Source organism: Oncorhynchus masou, unplaced genomic scaffold, assembly GCF_036934945.1.
Source record: "Oncorhynchus masou masou isolate Uvic2021 unplaced genomic scaffold, UVic_Omas_1.1 unplaced_scaffold_459, whole genome shotgun sequence".
In the NCBI taxonomy this organism is placed as follows: Eukaryota; Metazoa; Chordata; class Actinopteri; order Salmoniformes; family Salmonidae; genus Oncorhynchus; species Oncorhynchus masou.
The window spans coordinates 530,242-554,013 of NW_027010985.1; the positions used below are offsets into that span (position 1 = coordinate 530,242).

The 23,772-nt window shown below is 42.4% G+C and overlaps 1 protein-coding gene across 1 annotated transcript in view; it reads right to left on the minus strand.

Moving 5' to 3' along the window:
• Positions 1 to 23,772, minus strand: part of LOC135535192 (vitamin K-dependent protein S-like) — a 26,795-nt gene continuing 3,023 nt past the window's right edge. Inside the window, exons 2-9 of the mRNA XM_064961896.1 lie at positions 16,769 to 16,900; positions 11,652 to 11,780; positions 10,814 to 11,054; positions 10,524 to 10,710; positions 7,830 to 7,994; positions 6,970 to 7,138; positions 1,612 to 1,662; positions 1 to 300 (exon numbers count right to left, since the gene is read on the minus strand). Coding sequence (XP_064817968.1) covers positions 137 to 300; positions 1,612 to 1,662; positions 6,970 to 7,138; positions 7,830 to 7,994; positions 10,524 to 10,710; positions 10,814 to 11,054; positions 11,652 to 11,780; positions 16,769 to 16,900 — 1,238 coding nt within the window. The 3' untranslated portion in view covers positions 1 to 136. The remainder of the gene's footprint in view (positions 301 to 1,611; positions 1,663 to 6,969; positions 7,139 to 7,829; positions 7,995 to 10,523; positions 10,711 to 10,813; positions 11,055 to 11,651; positions 11,781 to 16,768; positions 16,901 to 23,772) is intronic.

Consider the following 23,772-nt stretch of genomic DNA (forward strand, 5'->3'; position numbering starts at 1 on the left):
CCTCCCTCCCCCTCCTCCTAATCATTAGGTAGAGGATCATATACACAGATGTGGGCCTCAGGACAGAGATGTGTGGTGATTGGTCGACCTGGCTGTGAGGTCACTTCCTGTAGGGTGAGTGGTGGGGGGGGGGTCGTCAGAGAGTGTCTTGGGGGGGCGAGACAGGGGGGCAGGAGTGGGACTTAATGCTGTTGTGTTTAGTGTCTGCCTCGTCGAAGTCTAACAGGCGACCGTTGACGTTGACGTCCATACAGCCGTGGTAGTAGGCTGTCACTGGGGTGGCGGAGACTGGGACCTCATCTGGAGACGGACGGAGGGATTAAATACCCACAAACACTTGTGGTTTCACACGTCATCAATGAAATCTGAATCAGTTCTGAAATATGGACTACGTTAGTTAGTTTCACCAACCTGGCAGTCCTGTGGCTAGTGAGCTACTAGCTAGTTACCTGGCAGTCATGTGGCTAGTGAGCTACTAGCTAGTTACCTGGCAGTCCTGTGGCTAATGAGCTACTAGCTAGTTACCTGGCAGTCCTGTGGCTAATGAGCTACTAGCTAGTTACCTGGCAGTCCTGTGGCTAATGAGCTACTAGCTAGTTACCTGGCAGTCCTGTGGCTAGTGAGCTACTAGCTAGTTACCTGGCAGTCCTGTGGCTAATGAGCTACTAGCTAGTTACCTGGCAGTCCTGTGGCTAGTGAGCTACTAGCTAGTTACCTGGCAGTCCTGTGGCTAATGAGCTACTAGCTAGTTACCTGGCAGTCCTGTGGCTAGTGAGCTACTAGCTAGTTACCTGGCAGTCCTGTGGCTAATGAGCTACTAGCTAGTTACCTGGCAGTCCTGTGGCTAATGAGCTAGTTACCTGGCAGTCCTGTGGCTAATGAGCTACTAGCTAGTTACCTGGCAGTCCTGTGGCTAATGAGCTACTAGCTAGTTACCTGGCAGTCCTGAGGCTAATGAGCTACTAGCTAGTTACCTGGCAGTCCTGTGGCTAATGTAGCTAGTTACCTGGCAATGAGCTACTAGCTAGTTACCTGGCAGTCCTGTGGCTAACAGAGCTAGTTACCTGGCAGTCCTGTAGCTAATGAGCTACTAGCTAGTTACCTGGCAGTCCTGGCTAATGTCCTAACAGAGTGTACCTGGCAGTCCTGTGTTGTTGAGCTACTAGCTAGTTACCTGGCAGTCCTGAGGCTAATGAGCTACCAGGTGGAGGTGTTACCTGGCAGTCCTGAGGCTAATGAGCTGACTAGCTAGTTACCTGGCAGTCCTGGGCTAAGCTACAACTCAACCTGGCAGCCTGTGGCTAGTGAGCTACTCCAGCCAGTTACCTGGCAGTCCTGGAGGCTAATGAGCTACTAGCTAGTTACCTGGCAGTCCTGTGGCTAGTGAGCTACTAGCTAGTTACCTGGCAGTCCTGTGGCTAGTGAGCTAACTCAGCTAGTTACCTGGCAGTCCTGTGGCTAATGAGCTACAGACTAGCCTGGCAGTCCTCCTTGAGGACCAGTCCTAATGAGCTACTGGCTAGTTACGCATCTTCAGATCCACCTCCAGCTCCCTGACTCCTAACACAGTGTGTCACATTGTGGTTAGTTAGTTAGTAACTAGCTAGTTACCTGGCAGTCCTCCTATACATGTCCGAACAGAGTGTGTCATCATTGTGGTTAGTTAGTTAGTAACTAGCTAGTTACCTGGCAGTCCTCCTATACATGTCCTAACAGAGTGTATAGTCACTTGTGTTGTTGAGTATATCCAGTCCCCGTAGTAGTAGAATATGTAGGTCCAGGTGGAGGTGTTGGCGATATCTCCAGGCTAGTGGGGTGACAGTAGTTCTATAGTCCACAGACGTCCGTAGAACATAACATCAACGACTGCAGTAGTTGCCAGTCCACTGTATCCAGGAACACCTGCATAGTCCTGGAGAATAGTAGTAGAATATATATATAGTCCACTATAGTAGAATATATATAGTCCACTGTGTATAGTAGAATATATATAGTCCACTATAGTAGTAGACCATATATAGCCACAGACAGCGGGAGAATATATTGAGGACCAGAGTAGAAGAGGACTATGTACTGCTGGACTGACGGATAGCATCTTCAGATCCACCCTCCAGCTCCCTAGACTCCCCTATACACCACAGTACAGAATATATATAGTCCACATAGTACAGAATATATATACCACTGTACAGTAGAATATATATAGTCCACACTATAGTAGACATATATATAGTCCACTGTAGTAGTAGAATATATATAGTCCACTGTAGTAGAGAATATATATAGTCCACCCCTATTTAGTAGAATATATGGAGTCCACTATAGTAGTAGAATATATATAGTCCACTATAGTAGTAGAATATATATAGTCCACTGTAGTAGTAGAATATATATAGTCCACTATAGTAGTAGTAGAATATATATAGTCCACTATAGTAGTAGAATATATATAGTCCACTGTAGTAGTAGAATATATATAGTCCACTATAGTAGTAGAATATATATAGTCCACTATAGTAGTAGAATATATATAGTCCACTATAGTAGTAGAATATATATATAGTCCACTATAGTAGTAGAATATATATAGTCCACTATAGTAGTAGAATATATATAGTCCACTATAGTAGTAGAATATATATAGTCCACTATTATAGTAGAATATATATAGTCCACTATAGTAGTAGAATATATATAGTCCACTATATAGTAGAATATATATAGTCCACTATTATAGTAGAATATATATAGTCCACTGTAGTAGTAGAATATATATAGTCCACTGTAGTAGTAGAATATATATAGTCCACTATAGTATAGTAGAATATATATAGTCCACTATTGTAGTAGAATATATATAGTCCACTGTAGTAGTAGAATATATATAGTCCACTATAGTAGAATATATATAGTCCACTATATAGTAGAATATATATAGTCCACTGTAGTAGAAATATATATAGTCCACTGTAGTAGTAGAATATATATAGTCCACTTATAGTAGTAGAATATATATAGTCCACTATAGTAGTAGAATATATATAGTCCACTGTAGTAGTAGAATATATATAGTCCACTGTAGTAGTAGAATATATATAGTCCACTATAGTAGTAGAATATATATAGTCCACTCTAGTAGTAGAATATATATAGTCCACTATAGTAGTCTAGTGTACACTACTCTGTGTAGTCTAATGTTGAAGTAGAATATATATAGTCCACTATAGTAGTAGAATATATATAGTCCACTATAGTAGTAGAATATATATAGTCCACTATAGTAGTCTATGTAGAGTCCATATATATAGTACCTATGTTGACTATAGTAGTATGTTGAATATATATAGTCCACTATAGTAGTATGAATATATATAGTCCACTATCACTGTAGTATGAATATATATAGTCCACTATGTAGTATGTTGAAGTGAGCCAGTATATAGTCCACTATCACTGTAGTAGAATATATATAGTCCACTACTCTGTGTAGTAGTAGAATATATATAGTCCACTCACTGTAGTCTAATGTTGAAGTAGAGCCAGTCTATATATAGTCCACTGTAGTCTATGTAGTGAATATATGTACACTCCACTGTAGTATGTTGAAGAATATCTATAGTCCACTATCACTATAGTCTATGTTGAATATATATAGTCACTACTCACTGTAGTCTATGTAGAAGTAGCCAGTCTAGTCACTACTCACTGTAGTCTAATGCTGAAGTGAGCCAGTCTAGTGTACACTACTCACTGTAGTCTAATGTTGAAGTGAGCCAGTCTAGTGTACACTACTACTGTAGTCTATGTTGAAGTGAGCCAGTCTAGTGTATACTACTCACTGTAGTCTAATGTTGAAGTGAGCCAGTCTAGTGTACACTACTCACTGTGTAGTCTATGTTGAAGTGAGCCAGTCTAGTGTACACTACTCACTGTAGTCTAATGTTGAAGTGAGCCAGTCTAGTGTACACTACTCACTGTAGTCTATGTTGAAGTGAGCCAGTCTAGTGTACACTACTCACTGTAGTCTATGTTGAAGTGAGCCAGTCTAGTTTACACTACTCACTGTAGTCTATGTTGAAGTGAGCCAGTCTAGTGTACACTACTCACTGTAGTCTATGTTGAAGTAAGCCAGTCTAGTGTACACTACTCACTGTAGTCTATGTTGAAGTGAGCCAGTCTAGTGTACACTACTCACTGTAGTCTAATGCTGAAGTGAGCCAGTCTAGTGTACACTACTCACTGTAGTCTAATGTTGAAGTGAGCCAGTCTAGTGTACACTACTCACTGTAGTCTATGTTGAAGTGAGCCAGTCTAGTGTACACTACTCACTGTAGTCTATGTTGAAGTGAGCCAGTCTAGTGTACACTACTCACTGTAGTCTATGTTGAAGTGAGCCAGTCTAGTGTACACTACTCACTGTAGTCTATGTTGAAGTGAGCCAGTCTAGTGTACACTACTCACTGTAGTCTATGTTGAAGTGAGCCAGTCTAGTGTACACTACTCACTGTAGTCTATGTTGAAGTGAGCCAGTCTAGTGTACACTACTCACTGTAGTCTATGTTGAAGTGAGCCAGTCTAGTGTACACTACTCACTGTAGTCTATGTTGAAGTGAGCCAGTCTAGTGTACACTACTCACTGTAGTCTATGTTGAAGTGAGCCAGTCTAGTGTACACTACTCACTGTAGTCTATGTTGAAGTGAGCCAGTCTAGTGTACACTACTCACTGTAGTCTATGTTGAAGTGAGCCAGTCTAGTGTACACTACTCACTGTAGTCTATGTTGAAGTGAGCCAGTCTAGTGTACACTACTCACTGTAGTCTATGTTGAAGTGAGCCAGTCTAGTGTACACTACTCACTGTAGTCTATGTTGAAGTGAGCCAGTCTAGTGTACACTACTCACTGTAGTCTATGTTGAAGTGAGCCAGTCTAGTGTACACTACTCACTGTAGTCTATGTTGAAGTGAGCCAGTCTAGTGTACACTACTCACTGTAGTCTATGTTGAAGTGAGCCAGTCTAGTGTACACTACTCACTGTAGTCTATGTTGAAGTGAGCCAGTCTAGTGTACACTACTCACTGTAGTCTAATGTTGAAGTGAGCCAGTCTAGTGTACACTACTCACTGTAGTCTATGTTGAAGTGAGCCAGTCTAGTGTACACTACTCACTGTAGTCTATGTTGAAGTGAGCCAGTCTAGTGTACACTACTCACTGTAGTCTATGTTGAAGTGAGCCAGTCTAGTGTACACTACTCACTGTAGTCTATGTTGAAGTGAGCCAGTCTAGTGTACACTACTCACTGTAGTCTATGTTGAAGTGAGCCAGTCTAGTGTACACTACTCACTGTAGTCTATGTTGAAGTGAGCCAGTCTAGTGTACACTACTCACTGTAGTCTATGTTGAAGTGAGCCAGTCTAGTGTACACTACTCACTGTAGTCTATGTTGAAGTGAGCCAGTCTAGTGTACACTACTCACTGTAGTCTATGTTGAAGTGAGCCAGTCTAGTGTACACTACTCACTGTAGTCTATGTTGAAGTGAGCCAGTCTAGTGTACACTACTCACTGTAGTCTATGTTGAAGTGAGCCAGTCTAGTGTACACTACTCACTGTAGTCTATGTTGAAGTGAGCCAGTCTAGTGTACACTACTCACTGTAGTCTATGTTGAAGTGAGCCAGTCTAGTGTACACTACTCACTGTAGTCTATGTTGAAGTGAGCCAGTCTAGTGTACACTACTCACTGTAGTCTATGTTGAAGTGAGCCAGTCTAGTGTACACTACTCACTGTAGTCTATGTTGAAGTGAGCCAGTCTAGTGTACACTACTCACTGTAGTCTATGTTGAAGTGAGCCAGTCTAGTGTACACTACTCACTGTAGTCTATGTTGAAGTGAGCCAGTCTAGTGTACACTACTCACTGTAGTCTATGTTGAAGTGAGCCAGTCTAGTGTACACTACTCACTGTAGTCTATGTTGAAGTGAGCCAGTCTAGTGTACACTACTCACTGTAGTCTATGTTGAAGTGAGCCAGTCTAGTGTACACTACTCACTGTAGTCTATGTTGAAGTGAGCCAGTCTAGTGTACACTACTCACTGTAGTCTGTTGAAGTGAGCCAGTCTAGTGTACACTACTCATTGTAGTCTACGTTGAAGTGAGCCAGTCTAGTGTACACTACTCACTGTAGTCTGTTGAAGTGAGCCAGTCTAGTGTACACTACTCACTGTAGTCTATGTTGAAGTGAGCCAGTCTAGTGTACACTACTCACTGTAGTCTACGTTGAAGTGAGCCAGTCTAGTGTACACTACTCACTGTAGTCTATGTTGAAGTGAGCCAGTCTAGTGTACACTACTCACTGTAGTCTATGTTGAAGTGAGCCAGTCTAGTGTACACTACTCACTGTAGTCTATGTTGAAGTGAGCCAGTCTAGTGTACACTACTCACTGTAGTCTATGTTGAAGTGAGCCAGTCTAGTGTACACTACTCACTGTAGTCTGTTGAAGTGAGCCAGTCTAGTGTACACTACTCACTGTAGTCTATGTTGAAGTGAGCCAGTCTAGTGTACACTACTCACTGTAGTCTATGTTGAAGTGAGCCAGTCTAGTGTACACTACTCACTGTAGTCTATGTTGAAGTGAGCCAGTCTAGTGTACACTACTCACTGTAGTCTATGTTGAAGTGAGCCAGTCTAGTGTACACTACTCACTGTAGTCTACGTTGAAGTGAGCCAGTCTAGTGTACACTACTCACTGTAGTCTATGTTGAAGTGAGCCAGTCTAGTGTACACTACTCACTGTAGTCTACGTTGAAGTGAGCCAGTCTAGTGTTACTCACACTACTCACTGTAGTCTATGTTGAAGTAGCCAGTCTAGTGTACACTACTCACTGTAGTCTATGTTGAAGTGAGCCAGTCTAGTGTACACTACTCACTGTAGTCTAATGTTGAAGTGAGCCAGTCTAGTGTACACTACTCACTGTAGTCTATGTTGAAGTGAGCCAGTCCTGCCCCAGTGAAGTAGGTTCCTCTCTCTACGTGCAGGAAACAGTGTTTACTCTTCTTCTCCTGAATAACCTCTTTGACCCCAGACGCCCCCTGGTTCATCAGGTTCCAGCCACGTATACACCCGTCCAGGCGAGGGTTGATCTGTACAGGGGTCACGTCGATGTCATCAGGTGGTTGTATGGTGGTTGTTTTACGGTTATGGAAATCATTATTTTTATGGTCGTTCTGCGGTTGTCAAGTGATTATCTGTTCAGTATTTGTGTGGTTATTGGTTGAATGTTTATTCTAAGGTTTGTTCTGTGGTTGTTCTGTGGTTGTTCTGTGGTTGTTCTGTGGTTCTATGGTTGTGGTGTGGTTGTTCTGTGGTTGTTCTGTGGTTGTTCTGTGGTTGTTCTATGGTTCTATGGTTGTGGTGTGGTTGTTCTATGGTTGTTCTGTGGTTGTTCTATGGTTGGGGTGTGGTTGTGGTGTGGTTGTTCTGTGGTTGTTCTGTGGTTGTTCTATGGTTGTGGTGTGGTTGTGGTGTGGTTGTTCTGTGGTTGTTCTGTGGTTGTTCTGTGGTTGTTCTATGGTTGTTCTGTGGTTGTTCTGTGTTTGTGGTGTGGTTGTTCTGTGGTTGTTCTGTGGTTGTTCTGTGGTTGTTCTGTGGTTGTTCTATGGTTGGGGTGTGGTTGTTCTGTGGTTGTTCTGTGGTTGTTCTGTGGTTGTTCTGTGGTTGTGGTGTGGTTGTTCTGTGGTTGTTCTGTGGTTGTGGTGTGGTTGTTCTGTGGTTGTTCTGTGGTTGTTCTATGGTTGTTCTGTGGTTGTGGTGTTGCGGCAGCGGGCTGTTTACCGGTTTGATGACGCTGTCGGTGCGGTTGGGCAGCCCTGCGATGTACACCTTGGTCTCCAGTTTCCCGTTAATGGACGTAAAGAGACTCTCAGGGCTGTTGATGCTCATCACAGCTTCCTTACTGATCTTAACATTGATACTGGACTCGAGTTCATCTACTGAGATCTACAACAACATTACACAACAACAACATTACAAAACAATAACATTACAAAACAATAACAACATTATTGTGATAGATTGTGGTATATTATGATAGATTGTGGTATATTGTGATAGATTGTGTGATAGATTGTGGTAAATTGTGATAGATTTGATAGATTGTCGTATATTGTGATAGATTGTGGTATAATGTGATAGATTGTGGTATATTGTGATAGATTGTGGTATATTGTGATAGATTGTGATAGATTGTGGTAGATTGTGGTATATTGTGATAGATTGTGATAGATTGTGGTATATTGTGATAGCTTGTGATAGATTGTGGCTTCTATCAATGTCATTTCCAACCCCCCCATATATAAGAGTACCAGTTAAAAGTTTGGACACACCTACTCAGTGCAGGGTTTTTCTTTATTTTTACTATTTCCTACATTGTAGAGTAAACAAATCAAAATATATTTGAGATTCTTCAAAGCAGCCAACAAGTGCTCAGCACATGTGGGAACTCCTTCAAGACTGTTGGAAAAGTATTCCAGGTGAAGCTGGTTGAGTGAATGTCAAGAGTGTGCAAAGCTGTCATCAAGGCAAAGGTTTGCTACTTTGAAGAATTATTTGCTTAACACTTTTTTGGTTCCTACATGATTCCATGTGTTATTTCATAGTTTTGATGTCTTCACCATTTTTCTACAATGTAGAAAATAGTAAAAAATAAAGAAAAACCCTTGAATGAGTAGGTGTGTCCACACTGTTGACTGGTACTGTATATACAGTTGAAGTCGGAAGTTTACATACACCTTAGCCAAATACATTTAAACTCAGTTTTTCACAATTCCTGACATTAAATCCTTGTAAAAATTCCCTGTCTTAGGTCAGTTAGGATCACCACTTTATTTTAAGAATGTGAAATGTCAGAATAAGAGTAGAGAGAATGATTTATTTGAGCTTTTATTTCTTTCATCACATTCCCAGTGGGTCAGAAGTTTACATACACTCAACTACCTATCAGGTAGCTTTGCATTTAAATTGTTTAACTTGGGTCAAACGTTTCAGGTGGCCTCCCACAAGAAGTTTGTTGAGTTTTGGCCCATTCCTCCTGACAGAGTCAGGTTTGTAGGCCTCCTTGCTCGCAGATGCTTTTTCAGTTCTGCCCACACATTTTCTATGGGATTGAGGTCAAGGCTTTGTGATGGCCACTAATAGACATTTTGCCACAACTTTGGAAGTATGCTTGGGGGCTTTGTCCATTTGGAAGACCCATTTGCGATCAAGCTTTAACTTCCTGACTGATGAGATGTTTTGGAGCAGTGGCTTCTTCCTTGTTGAGCGGCCTTTCAGGTTATGTCGATATAGGACTCGTTTTACTGTGGATATAGATACTTTTGTACCCGTTTCCTCCAGCATCTTCACAAGGTCCTTTGCTGTTGTTCTGGGATTGATTTGCACTTTTCGCACCAAAGTACGTTCATCTCTAGGAGACAGAACGTGTCTCCTTCCTGAGCGGTATGACGGCTGCGTGGTCCCATGGTGTTTATACTTGCGTACTATTGTTTGTACAGATGAACTTGGTACCTTCAGGCGTTTGGAAATTGCTCCCAAGGATGAACCAGACTTGTGGAGGTCTACAATTTTTTTCTGAGGTCTTGGCTGATTTCTTAGATTTTCCCATGATGTCAAGCAACGAGGCACTGAGTTTGAAGGTAGGCCTTGAAATACATCCACAGGTACACCTCCAATTGACTCAAATTATGTTAATTAGCCAATCAGAAGCTTCTTAAGCCATGACATCATTTTCTGGAATTTTCCAAGCTGTTTAAAAGGCACAGTCAACTTGTACACATGTAAACTTCTGACTTCAACTGTAGCATCATCATCTTAACACTGGATTGAGATTAAACCCATCGGAGCAAAAAAAAGACAGGCAGTCATGTTGGACAGGTAACTAATATAACCAGTTAGAGACAGTCAGATTGGACAGAGGACCAATATAACCAGCTAGAGACAGTCAGGTTGGACAGATGACTAATATAACCACCTAGAGACAGTCAGGTTGGACAGAGGACCAATATAACCAGCTAGAGACAGTAAAAGACAGACAGTCAGGTTGGACAGAGGACCAATATAACCAGCTAGAGACAGTCAGGTTGGACAGAGGACCAATATAACCAGCCAGAGACAGTCAGGTTGGACAGAGGACTAATATAACCAGCTAGAGACAGTCAGGTTGGACAGAGGACCAATATAACCAGCCAGAGACAGTCAGGTTGGACAGAGGACTAATATAACCAGCTAGAGACAGTCAGGTTGGACAGAGGACCAATATAACCAGCTAGAGACAGTCAGGTTGGACAGATGACTAATATAACCAGCTAGAGACAGTCAGGTTGGACAGAGGACCAATATAACCAGCTAGAGACAGTCAGGTTGGACAGAGGACCAATATAACCAGCTAGAGACAGTCAGGTTGGACAGAGGACCAATATAACCAGCCAGAGACAGTAACAAGTCATCAGTGATGTACTCCACCAGTCTTACCACATGCCACTGTCCGTCGTTGATGGCCTTGCCCCCACTGGTGACCTTCAGGGAGTGCTGGGTCTTGAACTGGACCTCGATCCGTCCTCCCCTCAGCCCCAGCATGAACCACGAGTCCTGGGAAGACTCTGCATACAGAACCACCCCTTCTGGATCAAACGTACGGAAGTCAAACTCTGCAGCAAACCTGGAGACACACGACCCAGACGACCCGGACGATTTAAGGTACAGTTGTGTCGTGAACAGGACTGCATGTCTGTCTCTGCCTCGGTGTGTTTAAACCCCCTTACTTGGTGTTCTCCGGTAGTCTGAAGCGGAGGTATATGACAGGCCCTCCGGTGAATTGTTCTCCCAGGTACAGCATCTCAGCGTGTTTGTAGTCGTAGAGCTGGACACACACCGGCACCTCCTCGCAGGAACGCTGGTCCTCCGCTAACCGCAGGCCCTGACGACCTTCGCAGCGGCAGGAGTAGCTACCCATCGTGTTCACACACACGCCCTCACACACGCCCACCTCGCACTCGTCAACATCTGGGGACAACCACGAGCGTCAGGCGGAGAGGGTAGAGGTCAGAGGTCATTACAGGAGGTACAGGGTCAGGATTAAGATCAGTTGATACCAAACGTTCCATTAGGTCCTTGAATATAATTGTCTTGGACATTTTTTTTATTTGTAAGACTGTATATTTAGGGGCGGCAGGTAGCCTAGTGGTTAGAGTGTAGAGGTGGCAGGTAGCCTAGTGGTTAGAGTGTAGAGGTGGCAGGTAGCCTAGTGGTTAGAGTGTAGAGGAGGCAGGTAGCCTAGTGGTTACAGAGTTGGGCCAGTAACCGAAAGGTTGCAAGAATCCCTGAGCTGACAAGGTAAAAATCTGTCGTTCTGCCCCTGAACAAGGCAGTTAACCCACTGTTCCTAGACCAGTTAACCCACTGTTCCTAGACCAGTTAACCCACTGTTCCTAGACCAGTTAACCCACTGTTCCTAGACCAGTTAACCCACTGTTCCTAGGGCCGTCATTGTAAATAAGAACTTGTTCATAACTGACCTGACGAGTTAAATGAACATATTCCTGTCTGTGATAGTGTCTTTCTCACGTGGTCAGTGTTGGGTACAGTGGAGTGGCATCTCACCCAAACAGGAACGCAAGGTGAAGTTGTAACTGAAGCCCGGGGGACACTGGCACTCATACATGCCAGGGTTGTTGACACATTGAGCCGGTTCCTCACAGATACTGGGGTACAGCAGACACTCATTGATATCTGGGGAGGGAACACATATAGCTGGTTCCTCAGAGATACTGGGGTACAGCAGACACTCATTGATATCTGGGGAGGGAACACATATAGCTGGTTCTTCAGAGATATTGGGGTACAGCAGACACTATCTGGGGAGGGAACACATATAGCTGGTTCCTCAGAGATACTGGGGTACAGCAGACACTATCTGGGGAGGGGACACATATAGCTGGTTCCTCAGAGATATTGGGGTACAGCAGACACTATCTGGGGAGGGGACACATATAGCTGGTTCCTCAGAGATATTGGGGTACAGCAGACACTATCTGGGGAGGGAACACATATAGCTGGTTCCTCAGAGATACTGGGGTACAGCAGACACTATCTGGGGAGGGAACACATATAGCTGGTTCCTCAGAGATATTGGGGTACAGCAGACACTATCTGGGGAGGGAACACATATAGCTGGTTCCTCAGAGATACTGGGGTACAGCAGACACTATCTGGGGAGGGCACACATATAGCTGGTTCCTCAGAGATATTGGGGTACAGCAGACACTATCTGGGGAGGGGACACATATAGCTGGTTCCTCAGAGATATTGGGGTACAGCAGACACTATCTGGGGAGGGAACACATATAGCTGGTTCCTCAGAGATACTGGGGTACAGCAGACACTATCTGGGGAGGGAACACATATAGCTGGTTCCTCAGAGATATTGGGGTACAGCAGACACTATCTGGGGAGGGAACACATATAGCTGGTTCCTCAGAGATATTGGGGTACAGCAGACACTATCTGGGGAGGGAACACATATAGCTGGTTCCTCAGAGATACTGGGGTACAGCAGACACTATCTGGGGAGGGAACACATATATATATATAACAGTAACTGTTACCTGTATCTATATAACAGTAACTGTTACCTGTATCTATATAACAGTAACTGTTACCTGTACAGTGGATCTATATAACAGTAACTGTTACCTGTATCTATATAACAGTAACTGTTACCTGTACAGTGGATCTATATAACAGTAACGGTTACCTGTATCTATATAACAGTAACTGTTACCTGTACAGTGGATCTATATAACAGTAACTGTTACCTGTATCTATATAACAGTAACTGTTACCTGTACAGTGGATCTATATAACAGTAACTGTTACCTGTACAGTGGATCTATATAACAGTAACTGTTACCTGTACAGTGGATCTATATAACAGTAACGGTTACCTGTACAGTGGATCTATATAACAGTAACTGTTACCTGTACAGTGGATCTATATAACAGTAACGGTTACCTGGATCTATATAACAGTAACTGTTACCTGTATCTATATAACAGTAACTGTTACCTGTATCTATATAACAGTAACTGTTACCTGTATCTATATAACAGTAACTGTTACCTGTACAGTGGATCTATATAACAGTAACTGTTACCTGTATCTATATAACAGTAACTGTTACCTGTATCTATATAACAGTAACTGTTACCTGTATCTATATAACAGTAACTGTTACCTGTACAGTGGATCTATATAACAGTAACGGTTACCTGTACAGTGGATCTATATAACAGTAACTGTTACCTGTACAGTGGATCTATATAACAGTAACTGTTACCTGTACAGTGGATCTATATAACAGTAACTGTTACCTGTACAGTGGATCTATATAACAGTAACTGTTACCTGTATCTATATAACAGTAACGGTTACCTGTAAGGTGGATCTATATAACAGTAACTGTTACCTGTACAGTGGATCTATATAACAGTAACTGTTACCTGTACAGTGGATCTATATAACAGTAACTGTTACCTGTACAGTGGATCTATATAACAGTAACTGTTACCTGTACAGTGGATCTATATAACAGTAACGGTTACCTGTACAGTGGATCTATATAACAGTAACTGTTACCTGTACAGTGGATCTATATAACAGTAACGGTTACCTGGATCTATATAACAGTAACTGGTACCTGTACAGTGGATCTATATAACAGTAACTGTTACCTGTACAGTGGATCTATATAACAGTAACTGTTACCTGTATCTATATAACAGTAACTGTTACCTGTACAGTGGATCTATATAACAGTAACTGTTACCTGTACAGTGGATCTATATAACAGTAACTGTTACCTGTACAGTGGATCTATATAACAGTAACGGTTACCTGTACAGTGGATCTATATAACAGTAACGGTTACCTGTATCTATATAACAGTAACTGTTACCTGTACAGTGGATCTATATAACAGTAACTGTTACCTGTATCTATATAACAGTAACTGTTACCTGTACAGTGGATCTATATAACAGTAACTGTTACCTGTACAGTGGATCTATATAACAGTAACGGTTACCTGTATCTATATAACAGTAACTGTTACCTGTACAGTGGATCTATATAACAGTAACTGTTACCTGTATCTATATAACAGTAACGGTTACCTGTACAGTGGATCTATATAACAGTAACGGTTACCTGTACAGTGGATCTATATAACAGTAACGGTTACCTGTACAGTGGATCTATATAACAGTAACGGTTACCTGTACAGTGGATCTATATAACAGTAACTGTTACCTGTACAGTGGATCTATATAACAGTAACTGTTACCTGTACAGTGGATCTATATAACAGTAACGGTTACCTGTACAGTGGATCTATATAACAGTAACTGTTACCTGTACAGTGGATCTATATAACAGTAACTGTTACCTGTACAGTGGATCTATATAACAGTAACGGTTACCTGGATCTATATAACAGTAACGGTTACCTGTACAGTGGATCTATATAACAGTAACGGTTACCTGTACAGTGGATCTATATAACAGTAACTGTTACCTGTATCTATATAACAGTAACTGTTACCTGTACAGTGGATCTATATAACAGTAACGGTTACATGGATCTATATAACAGTAACTGTTACTTGTACAGTGGATCTATATAACAGAAACTGTTACCTGTATCTATATAACAGTAACTGTTACCTGTACAGTGGATCTATATAACAGAAACTGTTACCTGTACAGTGGATCTATATAACAGTAACTGTTACCTGTACAGTGGATCTATATAACAGTAACGGTTACCTGTACAGTGGATCTATATAACAGTAACTGTTACCTGTACAGTGGATCTATATAACAGTAACGGTTACCTGTATCTATATAACAGTAACTGTTACCTGTACAGTGGATCTATATAACAGTAACGGTTACCTGTATCTATATAACAGTAACGGTTACCTGTACAGTGGATCTATATAACAGTAACGGTTACCTGTACAGTGGATCTATATAACAGTAACTGTTACCTGTACAGTGGATCTATATAACAGTAACGGTTACCTGTATCTATATAACAGTAACTGTTACCTGTACAGTGGATCTATATAACAGTAACGGTTACCTGGATCTATATAACAGTAACGGTTACCTGTACAGTGGATCTATATAACAGTAATGGTTACCTGTACAGTGGATCTATATAACAGTAACTGTTACCTGTATCTATATAACAGTAACGGTTACCTGTACAGTGGATCTATATAACAGTAACTGTTACCTGGATCTATATAACAGTAACGGTTACCTGTACAGTGGATCTATATAACAGTAACGGTTACCTGTACAGTGGATCTATATAACAGTAACTGTTACCTGTATCTATATAACAGTAACGGTTACCTGTACAGTGGATCTATATAACAGTAACGGTTACCTGGATCTATATAACAGTAACTGTTACTTGTACAGTGGATCTATATAACAGAAACTGTTACCTGTACAGTGGATCTATATAACAGTAACTGTTACCTGTATCTATATAACAGTAACTGTTACCTGTATCTATATAACAGTAACTGTTACCTGTACAGTGGATCTATATAACAGTAACGGTTACCTGTACAGTGGATCTATATAACAGTAACTGTTACCTGTACAGTGGATCTATATAACAGTAACTGTTACCTGTACAGTGGATCTATATAACAGTAACTGTTACCTGTACAGTGGATCTATATAACAGTAACTGTTACCTGTACAGTGGATCTATATAACAGTAACGGTTACCTGTATCTATATAACAGTAACGGTTACCTGTACAGTGGATCTATATAACAGTAACTGTTACCTGTATCTATATAACAGTAACTGTTACCTGTACAGTGGATCTATATAACAGTAACTGTTACCTGTATCTATATAACAGTAACTGTTACCTGTACAGTGGATCTATATAACAGTAACTGTTACCTGTACAGTGGATCTATATAACAGTAACTGTTACCTGTACAGTGGATCTATATAACAGTAACTGTTACCTGTACAGTGGATCTATATAACAGTAACGGTTACCTGTACAGTGGATCTATATAACAGTAACGGTTACCTGTATCTATATAACAGTAACTGTTACCTGTACAGTGGATCTATATAACAGTAACTGTTACCTGTACAGTGGATCTATATAACAGTAACGGTTACCTGTACAGTGGATCTATATAACAGTAACTGTTACCTGTACAGTGGATCTATATAACAGTAACTGTTACCTGTACAGTGGATCTATATAACAGTAACTGTTACCTGTACAGTGGATCTATATAACAGTAACGGTTACCTGTACAGTGGATCTATATAACAGTAACTGTTACCTGTACAGTGGATCTATATAACAGTAACTGTTACCTGTACAGTGGATCTATATAACAGTAACGGTTACCTGTACAGTGGATCTATATAACAGTAACGGTTACCTGTATCTATATAACAGTAACTGTTACCTGTACAGTGGATCTATATAACAGTAACTGTTACCTGTACAGTGGATCTATATAACAGTAATGGTTACCTGTATCTATATAACAGTAACTGTTACCTGTACAGTGGATCTATATAACAGTAACTGTTACCTGTACAGTGGATCTATATAACAGTAATGGTTACCTGTACAGTGGATCTATATAACAGTAACGGTTACCTGTACAGTGGATCTTCTCGCTGGTTCTGAACCGGTACCCATCGTCACACATACAGCGGAAGCTACCGGGGGAGTTGTAGCACTTCTGGTTGCAGCCGGCTTGGTGATCTGGGTCTGAACACTCGTCGATGTCTGACCAATAAAACAACCAATAACATCGTTATTCAAGAATGACAAAACATGGATTTATTGACTATAAACTCGGCTCCAAGTCCTGTTCCTGCCGAGTAAGTCAGCAACACCAACGTTTCTAACCAAGCTTTAGGAGACGGATTCAAACCAGCAACCCAGTATTAAGTAGGACCCAGTATTAAGCCAGGGCCCAGTATTAAGCCAGGACCCAGTATTAAGTAGGACCCAGTATTAAGTAGGCCCCAGTATTAAGTAGGACCCAGTATTAAGCCAGGACCCAGTATTAAGTAGGACCCAGTATTAAGTAGGACCCAGTATTAAGTAGGACCCAGTATTAAGTAGGACCCAGTATTAAGCCAGGACCCAGTATTAAGCCAGGACCCAGTATTAAGCCAGGACCCAGTATTAAGTAGGACCCAGTATTAAGTAGGACCCAGTATTAAGTAAGACCCAGTATTTAGCCAGGACCCAGTATTAAGTAGGACCCAGTATTAAGTAAGACCCAGTATTAAGCCAGGACCCAGTATTAAGCCAGGACCCAGTATTAAGCCAGGACCCAGTATTAAGCCAGGACCCAGTATTTAGCCAGGACACAGTATTAAGTAGGACCCAGTATTAAGTAAGACCCAGTATTAATTAGGACCCAGTATTAAGCCAGGACCCAGTATTAAGTAGGACCCAGTATTAAGTAGGACCCAGTATTAAGTAAGACCCAGTATTAAGCCAGGACCCAGTATTAAGTAGGACCCAGTATTAAGTAGGACCCAGTATTAAGCCAGGACCCAGTATTAAGCCAGGACCCAGTATTAAGTAGGACCCAGTATTAAGCCAGGACCCAGTATTAAGTAGGGCCCAGTAAGTAGGACCCAGTATTAAGCCATGACCCAGTATTAAGCCATGACCCAGTATTAAGTAGGACCCAGTATTAAGCCAGGACCCAGTATTAAGCCAGGACCCAGTATTTAGTAGGACCCAGTATTTAGTAGGACCCAGTATTAAGTAGGACCCAGTATTAAGTAGGGCCCAGTATTAAGTAGGACCCAGTATTAAGCCAGGACCCAGTATTAAGTAGGACCCAGTATTAAGTAGGACCCAGTATTAAGTAGGACCCAGTATTAAGTAGGGCCCAGTATTAAGTAGGGCCCAGTATTAAGCCAGGACCCAGTATTAAGCCAGGACCCAGCATTAAACCAGGACCCAGTATTAAGTAGAACCCAGTATTAAGTAGGACCCAGTATTAAGTAGGGCCCAGTATTAAGTAGGACCCAGTATTAAACCAGGATCCAGTATTAAGCCAGGACCCAGCATTAAACCAGGACCCAGTATTAAGTAGGACCCAGTATTAAGTAGGACCCAGTATTAAGCCAGGGCCCAGTATTAAACCAGGACCCAGTATTAAGTAGGACCCAGTATTAAGCCATGACCCAGTATTAAGTAGGACCCAGTATTAAGCCATGACCCAGTATTAAGCCATGACCCAGTATTAAGTAGGACCCAGTATTAAACCAGGACCCAGTATTAAGTAGGACCCAGTATTAAGCCAGGGCCCAGTATTAAACCAGGACCCAGTATTAAGTAGGACCCAGTATTAAGCCATGACCCAGTATTAAGTAGGACCCAGTATTAAGCCATGACCCAGTATTAAGTAGGACCCAGTATTAAACCAGGACCCAGTATTAAGTAGGACCCAGTATTAAGCCAGGGCCCAGTATTAAACCAGGACCCAGTATTAAGTAGGACCCAGTATTAAGCCATGACACAGTATTAAACCAGACCCAGTATTAAGTAGGACCCAGTATTAAGCCAGGGCCCAGTATTAAACCAGGACCCAGTATTAAGTAGGACCCAGTATTAAGCCATGACCCATGACCCAGTATTAAGCCATGACCCAGTATTAAGTAGGACCCAGTATTAAACCAGGACCCAGTATTAAGTAGGACCCAGTATTAAGCCATGACCCATGACCCAGTATTAAGCCATGACCCAGTATTAAGTAGGACCCAGTATTAAGCCATGACCCAGTATTAAGTAGGACCCAGTATTAAGTAGGACACAGTATTAAGTAGGACCCAGTATTAAACCAGGACCCAGTATTAAGCCAGTACCCAGTATTAAACCAGGACCCAGTATTAAGTAGGACCCAGTATTAAGCCATGACCCAGTATTAAGCCATGACCCAGTATTAAGTAGGACCCAGTATTAAACCAGGACCCAGTATTAAGTAGGACCCAGTATTAAGCCAGGGCCCAGTATTAAACCAGGACCCAGTATTAAGTAGGACCCAGTATTAAGCCATGACCCAGTATTAAGTAGGACCCAGTATTAAGCCATGACCCAGTATTAAGTAGAACCCAGTATTAAGTAGGACCCAGTATTAACTAGGACCCAGTATTAAGTAGGACCCAGTATTAAGTAGGACCCAGTATTAAGCCAGGACCCAGTATTAAGCCAGGACCCAGTATTAAGCCAGGACCCAGTATTAAGTAGGACCCATTATTAAGCCATGACCCAGTATTAAGTAGGACCCATTATTAAGCCATGACCCAGTATTAAGCCATGACCCAGTATTAAGTAGGACCCAGTATTAAACCAGGACCCAGTATTAAGTAGGACCCAGTATTAAGCCAGGACCCAGTATTAAGCCATGACCCAGTATTAAGCCAGGACCCAGTATTAAGCCAGGACCCAGTATTAAGCCAGGACCCAGTATTAAGCCAGGACCCAGTATTAAGTAGGACCCAGTATTAAGGCAGGACCCAGTATTAAGCCAGGACCCAGTATTAAGTAGGACCCAGTATTAAGTAGGACCCAGTATTAAGCCAGGACCCAGTATTAAGCCAGGACCCAGTATTAAGCCAGGACCCAGCATTAAACCAGGACCCAGTATTAAGTAGGACCCAGTATTAAGTAGGACCCAGTATTAAGTAGGACCCAGTATTAAGCCAGGACCCAGTATTAAGCCAGGACCCAGTATTAAGTAGGACCCAGTATTAAGTAGGACCCAGTATTAAACCAGGACCCAGTATTAAGCCAGGACCCAGCATTAAACCAGGACCCAGTATTAAGTAGAACCCAGTATTAAGTAGGGCCCAGTATTAAGTAGGACCCAGTATTAAACCAGGACCCAGTATTAAGTAGGGCCCAGTATTAAGTAGGACCCAGTATTAAGTAGGCCCCCCAGTATTAAGTAGGACCCAGTATTAAGCCAGGACCCAGTATTAAGTAGGACCCAGTATTAAGTAGGACCCAGTATTAAGTAGGACCCAGTATTAAGTAGGACCCAGTATTAAGCCAGGACCCAGTATTAAGCCAGGACCCAGTATTAAGTAGGACCCAGTATTAAGCCAGGACCCAGTATTAAGTAGGACCCAGTATTAAGTAGGACCCAGTATTAAGCCAGGACCCAGCATTAAGCCAGGACCCAGTATTAAGCCAGGACCCAGTATTAAGCCAGGACCCAGTATTAAGCCAGGACCCAGTATTTAGCCAGGACCCAGTATTAAGTAGGACCCAGTATTAAGTAAGACCCAGTATTAATTAGGACCCAGTATTAAGCCAGGACCCAGTATTAAGTAGGACCCAGTATTAAGTAGGACCCAGTATTAAGTAAGACCCAGTATTTAGCCAGGACCCAGTATTAAGTAGGACCCAGTATTAAGTAAGACCCAGTATTAAGTAGGACCAGGACCCAGTATTAAGCCAGGACCCCAGGACCCAGTATTTAGCCAGGACCCAGTATTAAGTAGGACCCAGTATTAAGTAAGACCCAGTATTAATTAGGACCCAGTATTAAGCCAGGACCCAGTATTAAGTAGGACCCAGTATTAAGTAGGACCCAGTATTAAGTAAGACCCAGTATTAAGCCAGGACCCAGTATTAAGTAGGACCCAGTATTAAGTAGGACCCAGTATTAAGCCAGGACCCAGTATTAAGCCAGGACCCAGTATTAAGTAGGACCCAGTATTAAGCCAGGACCCAGTATTAAGTAGGGCCCAGTATTAAGAAGGACCCAGTATTAAGTAGGACCCAGTATTAAGCCAGGACCCAGTATTAAGTAGGACCCAGTATTAAGAAGGACCCAGTATTAAGTAGGACCTAGTATTAAGCCAGGACCCAGTATTAAGCCAGGACCCAATATTAAGTAGGACCCAGTATTAAGTAGGACCCAGTATTAAGTAGGGCCCAGTATTAAGTAGGACCCAGTATTAAGCCAGGACCCAGTATTAAGCCAGGACCCAGTATTAAGCCAGGACCCAGTATTAAGTAGGACCCAGTATTAAGTAGGACCCAGTCATTAAGCCAGGACCCAATATTAAGCCAGGACCCAGTAGTAAGTAGGACCCAGTATTAAGCCAGGGCCCAGTATTAAGTAGGACCCAGTATTAAGTAGGACCCAGTATTAAGCCAGGACCCAGTATTAAGCCAGGACCCAGTAGTAAGTAGGACCCAGTATTTAGTAGGACCCAGTATTAAGTAGGACCCAGTATTAAGTAGGGCCCAGTATTAAGTAGGACCCAGTATTAAGCCAGGACCCAGTATTAAGTAGGACCCAGTATTAAGTAGGACCCAGTATTAAGTAGGGCCCAGTATTAAGTAGGGCCCAGTATTAAGCCAGGACCCAGTATTAAGCCAGGACCCAGCATTAAACCAGGACCCAGTATTAAGTAGGACCCAGTATTAAGTAGGACCCAGTATTAAGTAGGGCCCAGTATTAAGTAGGACCCAGTATTAAACCAGGATCCAGTATTAAGCCAGGACACAGCATTAAACCAGGACCCAGTATTAAGTAGGACCCAGTATTAAGTAGGACCCAGTATTAAGCCAGGGCCCAGTATTAAACCAGGACCCAGTATTAAGTAGGACCCAGTATGAAGCCATGACCCAGTATTAAGTAGGACCCAGTATTAAGCCATGACCCAGTATTAAGTAGGACCCAGTATTAAACCAGGACCCAGTATTAAGTAGGACCCAGTATTAAGCCAGGGCCCAGTATTAAACCAGGACCCAGTATTAAGTAGGACCCAGTATTAAGCCATGACCCAGTATTAAGTAGGACCCAGTATTAAGCCATGACCCAGTATTAAGTAGGACCCAGTATTAAACCAGGACCCAGTATTAAGTAGGACCCAGTATTAAGTAGGACCCAGTATTAAGTAGGACCAGGACCCAGTATTAAGCCATGACCCAGTATTAAGCCAGGACCCAGTATTAAGCCAGGACCCAGTATTAAGCCAGGACCCAGTATTAAGTAGGACCCAGTATTAAGTAGGACCCAGTATTAAGTAGGACCCAGTATTAAGCCAGGGCCCAGTATTAAACCAGGACCCAGTATTAAACCAGGACCCAGTATTAAGTAGGACCCAGTATTAAGCCAGGACCCAGTATTAAGCCAGGACCCAGTATTAAGCCAGGACCCAGTATTAAGTAGGACCCAGTATTAAGTAGGACCCAGTATTAAGTAGGACCCAGTATTAAACCAGGACCCAGTATTAAGCCAGTACCAGCATTAAACCAGGACCCAGTATTAAGTAGGACCCAGTATTAAGTAGGACCCAGTATTAAGCCAGGGCCCAGTATTAAACCAGGACCCAGTATTAAGTAGGACCCATTATTAAGCCATGACCCAGTATTAAGTAGGACCCAGTATTAAGCCATGACCCAGTATTAAGCCATGACCCAGTATTAAGTAGGACCCAGTATTAAACCAGGACCCAGTATTAAGCCATGACCCAGTATTAAGCCAGGACCCAGTATTAAGCCAGGACCCAGTATTAAGCCAGGACCCAGTATTAAGTAGGACCCAGTATTAAGGCAGGACCCAGTATTAAGCCAGGACCCAGTATTAAGTAGGACCCAGTATTAAGTAGGACCCAGTATTAAGCCAGGACCCAGTATTAAGCCAGGACCCAGTATTAAGCCAGGACCCAGTATTAAGCCAGGACCCAGCATTAAACCAGGACCCAGTATTAAGTAGGACCCAGTATTAAGTAGGACCCAGTATTAAGTAGGACCCAGTATTAAGTAGGGCCCAGTATTAAGAAGGACCCAGTATTAAGTAGGACCCAGTATTAAGCCAGGACCCAGTATTAAGTAGGACCCAGTATTAAGCCAGGACCCAGTATTAAGTAGGGACCCAGTATTAAGTAGGACCCAGTATTAAGCCAGGACCCAGTATTAAGCCAGGACCCAGTATTAAGCCAGGACCCAGTATTAAGCCAGGACCCAGTATTAAGCCAGGACCCAGTATTTAGCCAGGACCCAGTATTAAGTAGGACCCAGTATTAAGTAAGACCCAGTATTAATTAGGACCCAGTATTAAGCCAGGACCCAGTATTAAGTAGGACCCAGTATTAAGTAGGACCCAGTATTAAGTAAGACCCAGTATTTAGCCAGGACCCAGTATTAAGTAGGACCCAGTATTAAGTAAGACCCAGTATTAAGCCAGGACCCAGTATTAAGCCAGGACCCAGTATTAAGCCAGGACCCAGTATTTAGCCAGGACCCAGTATTAAGTAGGACCCAGTATTAAGTAAGACCCAGTATTAATTAGGACCCAGTATTAAGCCAGGACCCAGTATTAAGTAGGACCCAGTATTAAGTAGGACCCAGTATTAAGTAAGACCCAGTATTAAGCCAGGACCCAGTATTAAGTAGGACCCAGTATTAAGTAGGACCCAGTATTAAGCCAGGACCCAGTATTAAGCCAGGACCCAGTATTAAGTAGGACCCAGTATTAAGCCAGGACCCAGTATTAAGTAGGGCCCAGTATTAAGAAGGACCCAGTATTAAGTAGGACCCAGTATTAAGCCAGGACCCAGTATTAAGTAGGACCCAGTATTAAGAAGTATTAAGGACCCAGTATTAAGTAGGAC